This window comes from Oncorhynchus clarkii, chromosome 21, assembly GCF_045791955.1.
Source record: "Oncorhynchus clarkii lewisi isolate Uvic-CL-2024 chromosome 21, UVic_Ocla_1.0, whole genome shotgun sequence".
NCBI classification, from domain to species: Eukaryota; Metazoa; Chordata; class Actinopteri; order Salmoniformes; family Salmonidae; genus Oncorhynchus; species Oncorhynchus clarkii.
Window position 1 is genome coordinate 32,131,003 of NC_092167.1, and position 16,745 is coordinate 32,147,747.

The window sequence follows — 16,745 nt, forward strand, 5'->3', positions numbered from 1 at the left end:
CAGCTCAGCCCATATTGAAGCACAGCAAGGGTCATCAAGTGTACTGTACCAGCCCTGTGGAGAGACAGGAGGAACAGGCAGGACGTGTACTGTGGACACACACTGTGGATCCTGCATAGGCAGGAAAACAAACACAAACAGGCCTGCGTCCCAAATGGCACCCTATTCCCCTATATATTGCACTACTTTTAACAAAGGCCCATAGGGCTCTAGTCAAAAGGAGTACACGGTGTAAGAAAAAGGGTGTCATTTTAGATGCAGACACAGTGCATTTTCTGTTTCCTAAACCCTCCTGCTTTCTGCTTTCACTATTTCCTCCATCTTTGGTCACGTTCTCTTCCCCTCATTCAACACAGTGTCAGAATCTAATTCTATGATTCCATTCCACCTGCATGGGAACTATGAAGAGGGTCTCTCTGATTGGTTGGGAAGACGAGAGGGTAGTTCAGGTCAGGGGTACGTACCCATGCAGGGTGAATACTGTGTCAATGTTAATCATATTACTAATTTAATCATGGGTTTTTCTAATGAGTAAATGATCTAATCTAATGAAACATTGAGTGTTACTGAGTTTTATGTGTAATTATCAATGGTTTACTAATTGAATCAAGATAAATTTTAACATTTAGAATATGTTTGGTATTTGATTGAGAAATTCGAGATTTTGTTATTATTATTCACAACATTTGATGGAAGCATTGCTACTTTGTAGTATGCACATTTGATGGATACTCCTACATGTACATAGTAACCGCAATCTAGTATATATTTAAACCAGGTAATTGGGGGAAACTACTTGGGTAGACCTAATACATTATACAAAATATTTGCGGATTTACAGTACATAGCTGGCTTAACAAAATGTATCTAAGCACAAATGTTTCAGTTTGAATTTAGACACAATACTATATCCAATTTACAGGTATATTTATATCCTTCTGTGTATGTATTAATGTGTATACAGTTGGAATACTCTGTACAGTATGTAGCTGACAAACCCAAAAGACGTCCCTCTCCCTCCCCTTCATAAAGATAACCACTCTCTCCATTTCCATCCTCCTATCAGAGACAGAACCAGCAGAGGGAGAGATACAACTTCTATGAGCCCAAGAGTTTGTCATACTTGTACAAAAATCAAGAAATTAAATGTAAAAAAAACAGATCATAAAAAAACAGATTTTTAAAAAAAGTCGACAAAAAGATGTCATGAATTGTGCTGATCCTCCTTGCCTTGACTTCTACTCCCCCTTCTGACCCCCCATTCATAAATCTGACTGCAACCCTGGGCCAGACCCCCCCACCCCTCCCCTCTCTTCTACCCACTCCCCACCCCATCTCTGCATGCGCCACAGTCTTGCTGCGCTGCTTTTATTCCCCCCCCCCCAAAAAAAACCTGCCCCTATTGTGATGTCATCAAAGCAGTCTGGCCCCTCCCTGCAACGATGGTGGAGGATGCATAGGTGTGTGTGTTAAGTTTGTGTTTGTGTGTGTTGAGTGTCTGGTTGAGTGTTTGTGTGTGTTGAGTGTCTGGTTGAGTGTTTGTGTGTTGAGCGTGTATGTGTGTGTTGAGTGTGTATCTGTGTGTGTGTGTGTGGTTGTGTGTGGAGGTAGGGTAGATGAAGAGGTGCATTAAACCCACTCACCGCAGCGCAGCACTGCCTTGATGACATCAAGCCTGCCAATTGTAAAATGCAAAAGCAATGCAAGTGTGGCATGCCTCTGTTCCTGGTGTGTGCGTATATACGTACGGTGCCTGCCCTGGAAAAATAATCGGAAAACGACATTTAAAAAAAAAAAAAGATATTTTTTAGCTGAACATATAAACAAAAATGTGTGTTTCTTTGTCAAGAGAACAAAAAAACATTTTTTTTTGCATGAGATGTGTCTTTGAATGAAAATGTCTTAGAGGATACATTGTACCACATGGCAAGCAGTGGAGATAAAATGTTTCATTTTTGTATTAAGTTGATATTATCAATGGACTCTTTTTATCAAGGGAGTGGTGATATCATGCACAGTGAGAAGAATCCTATGGAGATGTGACACGGTCATAGTTTGTCCTTGGGTCGTTTTGACAAACGTCAAATAAAGCAGTGAGATCATGTTGACGTATCAGATGTTGGGTCATTCGACTAACTGTCTGCTGTATTATCAGAGGACTTCTCACTGTTCTGACACCCCCCTCTTCCTCATTCAACCATGTGAATTGAGATGTGGAGGGCACAACAAATGAACCAGTTAGCCCAGATTTTTTCTCCTTCTCCAATTTGACCTGGTCAAAAGTAGTGCACTATATAGGGAATAGGGTGCGATTCGGAATAGTATGCAATTTGGGACGTACTAAATGATCTAAATTATGATCAATCCCCCCCATCTGAAAAATTCAGAACAGACCTGGGTATAGTATTTTGGCGTGGATCCACCAGAATGTAGGAGGCAGAGGTTAAATGGTGAGGCTATAAGAGCGTACTTACTAAGAATGTATGCCAGAGGAGGCTGGTGGGAGGAGCTGTAGGAGGACAGGCTCATTGTAATGGCTGGAATGGAATAGATGAAACGGAGTCAAACGTGTGGCTCCCATATGTTTGATACCGTTCCAATAATTCCATACCAGACATTACAATGAGCCCTTCCTCCTTAGCTCCTCCCACCAGCCTCCTCTGGTGTTCACTACAAGTGTACACTACATAGTGATGTAGTAAGTGGACTCATGTCTGTTAAAAGATGAATGTGAAGTCTTATCAAACTGAGCCATGAATGCTGCTGTCGCCATTTCAATAATAATATACCCTCTCGTTAAGCATTGTGGGTGATCTCAGCCTAGGCTACTATTTGTGTTCTTGATAAAGGACGTAATATTATACCAAGACTCCGCAAAAGCCTTATGTACTGTAATAATTACATGCTGACATTCAAATATCCCACCAACAATCTATATGGCTTAAGGTAGCAAATGATTCATTTCCTGTTTTAAGTTGTTAGAGAGGAACAGACAAACTACACTGATATGTCACTAGCCTATAATGCATTTTACTGTATTCTGTTTCGCAAAAGGGTCAAGCCTGTGTTTATATGGGGAATGCTATGCTATGCCCTGTTCGGTCTGGTCTTAGTACTTCTTGATTCTGGTAAAGCATACGCAGTATTAGAAAGTAGAAGAAATACTGTATGCAACCACCACCACCACTAGTGTGATTCTGTAACTTAATAATACTATTCCATACCATTCCACTGAACCTCTGCTGATGTACAATCCAAGAGAAAATGTTTTTTTTTTCTTCTGCTTTTCTTTTGGTTCTGAGAAAATAGGGAAATATTGTTAGTGTTGACTTGGGAACACAGGAGAATGTTCATGTATTGTTATCTGCAAAGGGTTTCAGACATGTGTGCTGCATCAGAACTAAACGCCTCTCTCATTGGAGCGCTCCTTTATCGAGTGCTTTCCAATCCAAAAACTATCATCCGATCACCTAAATTGCGGCGAAGAAACCATGCAGGCTCACAAAATACTCAATTCATACTTTATCGTAGTCTCTCCTACCTGGAAATACAAGTATGAGACAAAAATCCCTCAACGTCTGTCATCCAGATGTCAAGTTGAACACGCACACTATTGTAGAAGTATAGATATCAAAACCGCACAAATAGTATTCCTGTGAGTATAGGTGTTTTGTCCTGGGCGAGTGCAGATTTCAAAGGCCCGTGGAGTTAGTTAATAGCAGACATGAATGTATATGGGTGCCGTTACTAAGGGTCTTTGTTGCGAGAAATTGTTAAAACATTTTTTTTCTTTTACGAGAGAAAGGATTAAGACAAAAATGACAAAAAGCAGCTAATGGTTCTTCTATTGCTGAGAAAACCACAACATTTGATGTTCAAGAGTGACTGTGTACATAGCTATATCTATTACTGTTGTTTTGATTTACAGTTTATATATATATATATATATATATATAATTTCTGTTGATTTCATCAATGCTAAAATAATGGACTTTGGAACTGTCTGTCTGAGAAGATGGCTGTCTTTGGAATGTTCCACCAAACGTGTGGGGGGGGGGGGGGGGGGACAAAATGGACTCTCCCTCTCTCTGTACTCCTCTGGTGAACTTATCACTCTGCTGTGGCTAACAGGATGACTAACTCTCCACTGTGGCCACAGGTACCAAGAACGCAGAAGCACTTGTAGCACAATTGTCTTTTTTTTCTTTGAGTATGGATTTTTTCTCTCCTCCTAGCCAATATCTACCCCTCTTGCTCATATACCGTATGTATCATAAGCCTATATACAAGACAACGTTATATAAAGAAATGCATTACTATGACCCGTGGCTATTTGTTGAAGTTTGAAATTTGCCAAAGGTGAAAGTTTTGTTGCATTTTTCTCTCAAACTGCTATGTTGTGTTCAAGAAGTGTCAACAAAATCCCGTATTTATCGGTATCATTTTGGAAACCCTGCTCACGTGCCATCTAATCAAGCAATAAAAACAAACAAACAATGAGATAACGAAATAAGATCGTATAAATTATTTTATTAGTGCGAAATGCTGCATTGTTGTTATCTCATATGCTGGTGACGGAGGATCGGTCGCCGTGACGTTATCACTGTTGGCATGGCAACACATCACCACTGACGATATGTTGAGGTGTGATTGTTTAATGATTATTTTTGTATTTTTCTTTATAAGAGGTTTCAAATGTTTTTTTTGTTTCATTTTTTATTTTTATTTTTTTAACTTGAAGATGAATTCTACTACTGGTGTACCACTTGCATTGTTTGTACAGGTGTTATTGGGAGTATTGGGGGGGAGAAAAGTCCCTCCCAGCAGAGAGGTGAAAGATGGCAGAGTTTCTGAAAGTGGTCTCTGTTATCTATCAGTCATGAGCTTTATTTATCAGTCTACATCTTGCTTCTGATTCTCTAGTAGTCAGGAGGAGTATCACAGTAACTCAACTACAGCCAGGGGTTTGTCACTACTACTGAAAATAAAAATCAATTAGCCCATATCAAAGTTTAAAACGCAAGCTGAAAAAAACCTCAATGAAAATCTTGTGTGATTTCCACGAAAGCGATTCAACGTTTATTTTATTTTATATATACTATCAACAATTTAATAAAGTTGTAAAGTGTATTTTACTGTAAATAGCATCCACGGGGTATTCTTTATGATCATTTTCTAACAGAAATACCTTAATATAACTTTTTTTTTTACGAAGTTTACAAAATCACACACACTTAAAAAAAATATATATATCCAAACCTGAGATTCAATTGTAATGATCTTTTCAACTCTCTCACTAAACTCACCAAGCCAGAGACCGTTGGTTCATTTTCAACTTCTTTCAGAGACCACTGCCATCTTTCCCAGGATCAAGGTGCTGTGTGGTTTAACCTCAGTAGTCAGAGAGAAAAGCCTACTGTTGTCCTGTTCTGATGGAGAGGGAGTGGCCTGTCAGTGGCTGGAGAGCACCCAACACTGTAGCACAGCACTTAGTGGATGTGTCCAAAATTGAACTTTATTCCCTGGCACTACTTTTGACCATGGCTCATAGGGGTACGGTCAAAAGTACTGCACTGAATAGGGTGCCATTTCAGACTCAGCCAGTGTATTAGCTAGCCATAGGAGTGTGCAGCAGCAACATATTCTCTCCACTTTCAGATCTTGAGCTGTCATGGCTGTCTGTTGCTAGGAAACTAACCCACACAAAGCGCAGCAGGGAAATGATATGCAGCCACACTGAGGGAGTGAGGAGGCAGGCAGGTCAACCAGCCGGGCCGCCCCTGAGGGAGAGGGGGAGGAGTGTGGGAGTGAGTGTGTGGCAAGGCTATGGCTATGATTAAGAGGGGCGAGGGAACCTTGTATGAGGATGCCTTGGGTGCTTAAAGTAGGCCACTGGGGAAGAAAAATGAGGTAAACAGTGACAGGGAAAATAGGGTTATTACAGAGGAAGATGGATCAGGGTGCGATCGCAGACAGTTGAGGGTCTGAGACTGAAGAGCAAATGAGAAGAGGGCTAGGGGAACCCAAGGGAGACGGGTTCAATTGGCTCAAGGCCTTAGCAAGAGGTCAGCCAAGCAGAAAAGAGGTGAAAGGTGGTCACAAGGCAGAGGGATTTGACCGTGGTTAAAACACGGTTAAGGTACGGCCGGCTCGACCAGACCGCGCCTGACCTTACCTGAATAGAGTGTAGATGCAGTGATGACCTGGTGTACCTTTCTGGGCTCGTATTTACAAAGCATCTCAGAGTAGGAATGCTGATCTAGGATCAGTTGGACCTTTTAGATCACAATGAATACGATTTTATGGACTGGGGAAACCTGATCCTAGATCAGCACTCCTACTTTGAGACGCTTTATGAATACGGACTATTCTTTATGTTCCTCCTTCTGACGTTCCTTTCTTTTGACTGCTGTATTGTTACTACTGATTAACCTTCTTTTTTTTTTTTTTGCCGATCAATGGGAACACTGTAAAGCTGTAAAGATAAAGATTTCCTGCATTGTGAAAGAAAAATGGATGTACATATTGTATCAATTAAAACAACAATGCATAAAGCTTTTATATGTTCCTCCGGTCAATTGATTTGAACGTTGATTTAAATGATCATGTAATATCATATCGTTTGTCATATTAAAGAAAGTGGACACTATTAGATTCAGCTTAATCTCAGTTAACCCAGAACTAAAGTCTTGCGTAATTGGTCAGATGCTCGATTAAGTGTAAAGAGAAGAGCTAGAACGGGGATCGGAACCCGAACGAAGAGGTCCCCTCTTTCTCTTTGCAAGTTGCAGGCAAGTCTATGGGCCAACTATCCCCCCCACCCTTCCGAAATTCGAGAGATGCCAACACCTACAAAATCGGGATTTGTCCAAAGCACCGGAACTAATGCTGCTTGTTATTTCACACATCCCGTTGTATCATGACAAATCTACGGTACCATTTATGTTTATGTAGTCTGTCCACGAGAGATTCAACTAGAACTATAGGCAATATAGCCTGAAGTCCAGACCCGTTTTGGGCTTACTTCTGTTTGGCGTATGACATGGAGTACAAGGACAGGGATATTAGCACAACCAGACTGGTACCCAGGCTAAAGGCAATAGAGAAAACTCTTATCATTTTAGATTCACCTTGGTATAGAGGCTCCAAAAAGCAAACTCTACAATATTCACCTTGATATAGAGGCTTTAAAAATCAAACAACTATATTGTTAACCTTAAATTGCCATTAGCATGGATCCAGCCTTAGGTCTCTCTCTCACTCAACACCCATCTACCCTGTCGCCATGGGGATGCTGGTGGGCTATCTGGAGATAACTCTGTTGCCCTTGACAACTGCAGGCTTTTAAGGGACCCTTTGGCCTTGGTTTCCTGTTAACATACCATTCTGTTCTTTTAGTTATTATAATGAACACAAATAGCCGTCCATCACACATCATACTCGTTCACATAATAGTCCTTATATAACACATACAGAACCGTCTGTTTCCATACAAACAAAGCATTGGGTTACCAAAGGTTGTAACCATTATCAACTTGTGTAGTAGTAGGCTGAGTCACTCGCACACTGAGGCTCTCCTCCACTACCCTCCATCCTCCCCCTGTAGTGAACACGCTCTCCAAAAATTGCACACATGCCACTTTCACGTCCGTCCGTCCCCCATCCCTTGAGCTGTGGCTGGGTTCCCTTGAGCTGTGGAACAATGAAAGGGAAAAGGAGGAGGAGAGGAGGGAACTTGCCTGCTATTGTAGTGACCAGGCCATTGGTCAGGGTAAAATACACTCAGTTGAAAAATCCCTGTAAGCTGACTGATACTTTCCAAGATCATCTCCATAAAGACACATAGGTGTACTCTGCAACATGTATCCTTATTCTATTTCTATTGCAACTGCACTTAAAAGGACATACATACTGTATACTCTGAATGTCTGAAGACATGGCAGGACAATAGAGAACAAGTTTGTTCTAAACAGCAACTAAACGCTTCATATTACCCAGTGATGTTGTGACATTCATCAAATAGGTTGGCTACCTGCCGCCAAAGATCTCACCATCTCTGGCAGCGACCAGGAACTGGGTCAGGCACTGTGTGTGACAGAGAGACAAAAGAGAGAGGCTCTCCAGTAGCCAAATAAGCTGATAAAAGACTAGTTCAGAATGAACAAGGAATGGCTGACTGCGCCCAGGGCGAGTGGAATTAGACGATCTGTTTGAAATCAGCGAATCACTCCAATGGGAGAAGAGCGAGAGGTTGAATAAAGAAAATATACGTTTATTGAAGAAATGCAAAGACTAGATCGTTTCACTTTATTGTAGAAATACATTGACGAGTCCAGCTTTGCTTGACAATTAATGCAATAATAGGAAATTCAGACAGGATATCAGTTAATAAATACAATCAAACAGTATAGAACCTTAAAAAAAAAACTCTGACTGTTATCTAGCTAATGAGGTATATTTACTTTAGCTGAGAAATACTTTTAAAAAGGCAACAGTGCCAAACAAATTTCTCAAAGTGTGGTTTTTCCTTGGCAACGGAAGACAGAAACCAAAAATCTAAAGAAGAGGGGTGAGAACAGAAAAATGTGAAGAGAGGAGGACTACAATTCCACAAAATGGAGGGAGGTTGAAAAAAAAGAAACTGATGCGTTCCAGTGGGAGGCTCCTGCCGTTGCCCCCTGATACGGGCAGAGAGAGAGAGAGAGAGAGGCGTGTGTGTGTGTGAGGAAGAGAATTGGATAGAGAGAGAGGGAGAGAGAGAGGGAGCGAGAAGGAGAATTGGGAGCTTGGAGGAGCTGCAGCTGCCTGGTTTCCATAGCGATGGAGATGCAGCACAATGAGGGAGAGAGATAGAGTAAGAGATGGAGAGAGGGACTCAGGAAGAGGGGGGGAGAGATGTTTGGGGGAGGTGTAGTTCGGACATGGAGCCCCAGGACTTGCCACTTGAGACCGCCACCTTCAGGGGGACCTGGGTAAAACACACCGGGTGGGGGAGGGGGACATCAAACTGAGGTGTATTTGTGTGTATGTAAGCGTGTGTAAGACATCAGCATTGGCAGGAGTGTGGAGAAGAGGTGTATGTGTGTGACATCAGCGTGTGCGTAGCACCACACTGACCTAGATTCTCTCAAGGTCTCATCATCACTCACCTGGCCTCCCGCTGTCACACAGCAAGACAGGAAGCAGCTAGCTACTGTTGCTACTACTTTACCAATAAAACACATACTAAGCCTTCGCTAAGCTAACTTAGCAGTTTCCTTGCTAGCTACTGTAGCTACTACCTTACCAATAAAACACATACTAAGCCTAAGAGAGGGAGCTAACTTAGCAGTTTCCTTGCTAGCTACTGTAGCTACTACCTTATCAATAAAACACATACTAGGCTTACGCTAAGCTAACTTAGCTAGATTCCTTGCTAGTCTCTCTGCGAACTACTGAAGATAATAAAGGCGAAGCACATATCTCAGCTAGCGACCGGCGCTATTTCCTTTAGAATAAAACATAGCATAACGATAGGTTAAGTTAACCAGTCTCCCTGGTTGACAATATCAGCAAATGAAATACACACAACTGCTACAGTACAAATAAAAATTACAAATAAAATACTTTTCCTTACTTTTAGTTCTTTAGTCCTATTCACTTACTTTGAGATGAACTCCCAGACAATCGATGTGTTGCAGGGACTCCATAGTGTTCTTGACCAACACTGTGTCACAAAGGGAAAGACAGAAACACATACTAATAAATAATACCATACAAGCCATCTAGCAGACGCTTTTATCCAAAGCAACTTAGAGTCATGTGTGTATACATTTGTATGGGTGGATCCAGCGGGAATCGTACCCACGACCCTTGGTGTTGCAAGTGCCATGTTCTACCAACGGAACCACACGGGACCCCACTGAGCCACACAGGACCACATATTACATATGAATATCTCTGATGAGTTGAAGTAGGATGAAGCGTGAAGATTCTATATCTCATGTGTATGACCCGGAGAGAAGAGGGGGATTGTGTGACGTCTGACCTTTGTGTGATTGTGTGATGTCTCACCTGCGAACTCCCCCACCTGAGAGTCCTCCACCTCGTAGAGCAGCTCGTCATGGAGCTGAGCTATCAGCCTGGACAGGACATAATACATAAAGAGATAGTGAAAGAAAGAGAGAAAGAAAGAAAGAAAAGGGGACAAGAGGTGAGACAGACAAAGGAATAGAGAAGAAAACACCGCCTCCCGACTGGAGCAGCGGTCTAAGGCACTTGCATTGCTAGGGGCGTCACTACAGACCTACAGCATGATCGGAAGTCCCATAGGGTGGCGCACAATTGGCCCAGCGTTGTCCGGGTTAGGGGAGGGTTTGGCCGGGGTAGGCTGTCATTGTAAATAAGAATTTGTTCTTAACTGACTTACCTAGTTAAGTAAAGGTTAAAGAAAAAAGAAATAGAGGAAGGGAGTAGAGAAGATTGAGAGGAGACACGTGGGTTGCGTCAGAGAGAGCACTCAGGGTAAAAAGAGAAAGATGAGTGGTTGTAACTGATGATTGCGGCAAGGTAAGTGAATGATGTGGAGTGACTTGATGACCCTGAGCTATGATTATGAGGGATGGGCAGAGGGAGGGGAGAGAGAGGGCAAGGAAGGGAAGGCATGGAGGGAGATAGAAAGGGAGGGAAAGAGGGAAGGATGGAGGAAGGGAAAGAGAATCTTGGCAGCAGGGTTGGTAGATTCAATTTGAACTCAGAAGATAAATTGAAAGTCAATTCCTGGAATGAAAATTGCCCATTATTGTATGGAGAACAGGAGGAAGAGAAGGGTGAGGAGAGGCAAAGTTGGGATGCATATCAAATGGCACCCTATTCTGTAGATAGTGCACTACTAATGGCGAGAACCCATAGGGCTCTGGTCAAAAGTAGTGCACTATATAGGGAATAGGGTACCATTTGAGATGTAGTCTTGGTCTAACCTGGCGGAGAGAGAGCTGGAGGAGGAGACTTGAGAGAAGATACGGATCATGGCCATCTTACACAGGTCAGCAGCTGACCCTAGAGAGAAGAAACAGAAAGCCAGAAGAAAAGTTAACCCAAGCGCGCGCGCGCGCACACACGCACACACACACACACACACACACACACACACACACACACACACACACACACACACACACACACACACACACACACACACACACACACACACACACACACACACACACACACACACACACACACACACACACACACACACACACACACACACACACACACACACACACACACACACACACACACACACACACACACACACACACACCTGTCCCCTCCACACTACCTTGGACCACAAAGTTGACGGCCTGTCTCTCAGCCTGCATGCGGACTCCCCAGTCTGTTGAGTGGATGTGAGGAAGTGTCCTTCGCCGGCCCATAATAGACACCACGTAACCTAGGCAACAACAACACACAGGTACAGTACTAGAGGTTATTTACACTGCAATTGAAAGGTATGAGGAAGGATGATGTGTTTGGTATTCTAACAGGTTTTATTCTGGATCAAAAGGGGGCTTAGGTGGTGGGCGCAGTAGTTGCAATGGGTGTGGTTGGCCCGGCTGAATTTTAGAGAACATTTTGGCTGTGTAGAGAAATGCTGGTATTTTTAAGTCAATTTCCTGCAATTCTTCACATTTCTTAATGGAGTTGGGATCCCTTTTTGCAGTTTTAAAGCTAATTTGCTGCAATTCTACACTTTTTGCCATGTACCTTGAGAGAACATTTGGCCGTTTTAAAGCTAATTTCCTGCAATTCTATGCATTTTGCATTGGCTAATGCTGTGTTATTTTGCTCAAACATAATAACAAACTCAATACTGCTAAATTCATTGTTTTTTACATTTTCAAGCTTTTATTTTGGTGATTATTTTTAGTTCTCAAAGATTATGTATATTTTTTTTAAATTACAGAGTGGCTGTGGTTCCGGATTTTCTGGAAAAAAAATTAAAAATAATAATGTGCACACATTTTTTTTTAAATGTAGCTGCTGCGCACTCCGCTGCCGCTCAGTGCTGCTTTGATTGGTGATGAACGCCTTTGACTGGTGTAGCCTACGCACTTCATGTTTTACACTAAGGACATGGTCAACAACTACTGCATTCCATGTCTCAGTAAACTATTAAACATAAGCAAGTTTTCATGTTCTTTTTTCAGGAGGGGAGCTAGGCTACATGCAGCTATTTACATGTTGTACACAAAAGATCAACGTGTTTGTACAAACTCGCAGATTGTTTCTTGCCCCAATGCAGTTACAGTGCATTCGGAAAGTATTCAGACCCCTTTTCCAAATGTTGTTACCTTACAGACTTTTTATAAAATGGATTAAATTGTTTTTCTCCCTGATCCATCTACAAACAGTACCCCATAATTTCAAAGCAAAAACAGGTTTTTAGTCATTTTTGCAGATGTATTAAAAATAAAAAACTGAAATATAACATTTACATAAGTATTCAGACCCTTTAATCAGTACTTTGTTGAAGCACCTTTGGCAGTGATTACAGCCTTGTGTCTTCTTGGGTATGACGCACACCTGTATTTGGGGAGTTTCTCCCATTCTTCTCTGCAGATCCTCTCAAGCTCTGTCGGGTTGGATGGAGAGCGTCGCTGCACCGCTATTTTCAGGTCTCTCCAGATATGTTTGATCGGGTTCAAGTCCGGGCTCTGGCAGGGCCACACAAGGACATTCAGAGACTTGTCCCGAAGCCACTCCTGCGTTGTCTTGGCTGTGTGCTTTGGGTCGTTGTCCTGTTAGAAGGTGAGCCTTTGCCCTGAGTCTGAGGTCTGTAGGTTTTCATCAAGGATCTCTCTGTACTTGGCTCCATTAATTTTTCCTTGATCCTGACTAGTCTCCAAGTCCATGTCGCTGAAAAACATCCCCACAGCATGATGCTGCCACAACAATTTTATTTAACCTTTATTTAACAAGGAAAGTCTGTTAAGAACAAATTATTATTTACAATGACGGCCTACACCGGCCAAACCCGGACAACGCTGGGCCAATTGTGCGCCGCTCTATGGGACAACCAATCATGGGCCGGTTGTGATATAGCCTGGATTCAAACCAGCGTGTCTGTAGTGACGCCTCTAGCACTGAGATGCAGTGTCTTAGACCGCTGCACGACTCGGGAGCACATAGGGATAGTGCCAGGATTCCTTCAGATGTGACGCTTGGCATTCAGGACATAGAGTTCAATCTTGGTTTCATCAGACCAGAGAATCTTGTTTCTCATGGTCTGTGTCCTTTAGGTGCCTTTTGGCAAACTCCAAGCGGGCTGTCATGTGCCTTTTACTGAGGAGTGGCTTCCGTCTGGCCACTCTACCACAAAGACCTAATTGGTAGAGATGGTTGTCCTTCTGGAAGGTTCTCCCATCTCCACAGAGGAACTCTGGAGCTCTGTCAGAGTGACCATAGGGTTCTTGATCACCTCTCTGACCAAGGCCCTTCTCCCCCGATTTCTCAGTTTGGCCAGGTGGCCAGCTGGTTGGCCAGGTGGTTTCAAACTTCTTCCATTTAAGAATGATGGAGGCCACTGTGTTCTTGGGGACCTTCAATGCTGCAGACATTTTTTGGTACCCTTCCCCAGATCTGTGCCTTGACACAATTATGTCTCTGAACTTTACGGACAATTCCTTTGACCTCATAGCTTGTTTTTTGCTCTGACATGCACTGCCAACTGTGGGACCTTATGGTGTGTGCCTTTCCAAATCATGTCCAATCAATTGAATTTACCACAGGTGGACTCCAATTATGTTGCAAAAACATCTCAAGGATGATCAATGGAAACAGGATGCACCTGAGATCAATTTCGAGTCTCATACCAAAGGGTCTGAATATTTACGTAAATAAGGCATTTCTGATATTTATTTTGTTACATACATTTTCAAACATTTCTAAAAACCTGTTTTCGCTTTGTCATTATGGGGTATTGTGTGTAGAGTGTAGAGCATTTAATCAATTTTAGAATAAGGCTGTAACGTAAAACTAAATGGATAAAGTCAAGAGGTCAGCACATTATGAAGGCTACTCATTGTAGCTTTCATAATGCAGCTATCTAAGCAGAATATCAAAGGGTTAGACATGCAGTCTAATTAACAAATGTATGTTATTTTTTCATCATCATTGCAAACATTGGCTAAGCAGGAGGCAGACAAGCAGTCAAAGTAGTAGCGTTCTTTTTCAGCAACTCTGATTAGTAGCTAAGATATGGCAAGTATAAAGATTAGCCTACAACATCACACAAAATACAGATTGTTTTGCTCCAATGCAATGTGTAGTTCAACCGCAATATCCGTTACAACAGACATAATGGCCTTCATAATGTGGCCTTCATTGTAGCCTTCATAATGTGGCCTTCATTGTAGCCTTCATAATGTAGACTTCATTATATAGCCTTCATAATGTAGCCTTCATAATGTAGCCTTCATTATATAGCCTTCATTGTAGCCTTCATAATGTAGCCTTCATAATGTAGCCTTCATTATATAGCCTTCATAATGTAGCCTTCATAATGTAGCCTTCATTGTAGCCTTCATAATGTAGCCTTCATAATGTAGCCTTCATTATATAGCCTTCATAATGTAGCCTTCATTGTAGCCTTCATAATGTAGCCTTCATTGTAGCCTTCATAATGTAGCCTTCATAATGTAGCCTTCATTGTAGCCTTCATTGTAGCCTTCATAATGTAGCCTTCATAATGTAGCCTTCATTGTAGCCTTCATAATGTAGCCTTCATAATGTAGCCTTGAATGCTCGTTCAAATCACCACAGGGTTTTTATTTCAGCTGTGCAGAAATATGATGTAGAGACCTACTCTATCATCATGGTTCAGAAGAGGGTGATTAAAAGAGAGAACCGTGAAGGGTGCTGTGTGTGTAAAATAAGTCATGCGCAGAACTTGATCCATATCCACATCTTTGAGCAAGACGTTTCCAGAGGGGCGGGGCTGAAAACTCAGTATTCGCTGCTACGGCCTAAAAAATATATACTGTATGTCCATTATCTTTTCTACATATGTTATATCTAGCTTTTATTCGATTCATTTTACACATGAAAGCGTTTTTTTTTTATATCCCAAAAATGCATATAACAAAAAAATCATGTTACACTGTTTGACGGCCGGCCCAAGAATTTCAATGGGGAAAAAAACAGATGGCATGACTGCATTTATTTAACTCCAGTAAGCACAGTCCCCTGTCATAACAGCATTGTAAACTAGTTGGGTGGCAAAAAACACACACACACACACACACACACACACACACACACACACACACACACACACACACACACACACACACACACACTCAAACTTCCCATCCCTGACACTCAGACTTCCCAAACACCAACCCACACACCCGCACACTCACCCACCCACCCACACGTGCCCACGTCAGGCATGCCTGTCCTAGTGCATTCCAGTATTAGACAAAGGCCCCAGGCTTTACAGGCAAATCCTTCTGGAACACAGTGAGGTAATCCACAGCCATACACACAGAATGACCCTCTGTAATGTGTTTGTGTGTGTTTGCAGTGAGTGTGTGTTCATTCATAGCATGTGTGTTCGCAGTGAGTGTGTGTCGGTTGTATTATTTCACCCCATACAGCGGGGGCTACACGCGTGACCTGGCCTACAGGAATGTGACCTATTGGTCTAGGGTATAATGACAAGCATGTAAAAGGGCTAACTGGTTGTCAACATTCATTCATAGAGTCACGGATGGCTAGTGTGATGGTCATACATAGGAATGTGCATGGGTGTGAATGTTTACATTTGACTGTGTTGGAGCCATGAATGAGGCTTGCGTGTGTACACTGACCGTACAAAACATTAAGAACACCTGCTCTTTTCATGACCAGGTGAATCTAGGTGAAAGCTATGATCCCTTATTGATGTCACTTTTAAATCCACTTCAATCAGTGTAGATGAAGGGGAGTAGACAGGTTAAAAATATGGGACGAGACATGGGTTGTGTATGTGTGGCATTCAGAGGTTGAATGGGCAAGACAAAAGACTTAAGTGCTTTTGAACGGGTAGCAGGTTCCAGGCGCACAGGTTTGTGTCAAGAACTGCAGCGCTGCTGGGTTTTTCACCCTCAACAGTTTCCCTTGTGTATCAAGAATGGTCCACCGCCCAAAAAGACAGTCAGCCAACTTGACACAACTGTGGGAAGCATTGGAGTCAACATGTGCCAGCTTCCCTGTGGAGGTGAGGGGTGCAACTCAATATTAGAAAGGTGTTCTTAATGCTTTGTGTGTAGCATGTCAGGACATGTCATATTCATTAATATAACTTTGCATGATTTTCAAAGAATGTCTTATAAGAACAAACAGGATTGTGTATGTTTATATATTGGTATACATTAGCTTGACGACCAGTGTTTGAAATCAGTACATTTATTTATCTAATTAGTGTCTTTCTTTTTAAAAAATCTTTTTTTTTAAGTATTTTTTATTGAGATTTCTTTCTGTTTCAGTGTAAACAATGATTGAAATATACTGCATATGTGATTTTGTACATTGAAATATACTACATATGTGATTTTATACATTGAAATATACTACATATGTGATTTTATACATTGAAATATACTGCATATGTGATTTTATACATTGAAATATAACGCATATGTGATTTTATACATTGAAATATAACATGGAAACATGTTTAAAGGAGGTAGGAATGTATATGCCTATAAAAAAAATATTAA

The 16,745-nt window shown here is 41.8% G+C and overlaps 1 protein-coding gene across 1 annotated transcript in view; it reads right to left on the minus strand.

Moving 5' to 3' along the window:
• Nucleotides 1–4,080: 4,080 nt before the first annotated feature.
• LOC139379190 (polymerase (DNA directed) nu) overlaps nt 4,081–16,745 on the minus strand; it is a 78,782-nt gene continuing 66,117 nt past the window's right edge. Inside the window, exons 20-24 of the mRNA XM_071122010.1 lie at nt 11,324–11,434; nt 10,959–11,037; nt 10,054–10,121; nt 9,645–9,706; nt 4,081–8,968 (exon numbers count right to left, since the gene is read on the minus strand). Coding sequence (XP_070978111.1) covers nt 8,876–8,968; nt 9,645–9,706; nt 10,054–10,121; nt 10,959–11,037; nt 11,324–11,434 — 413 coding nt within the window. The 3' untranslated portion in view covers nt 4,081–8,875. The remainder of the gene's footprint in view (nt 8,969–9,644; nt 9,707–10,053; nt 10,122–10,958; nt 11,038–11,323; nt 11,435–16,745) is intronic.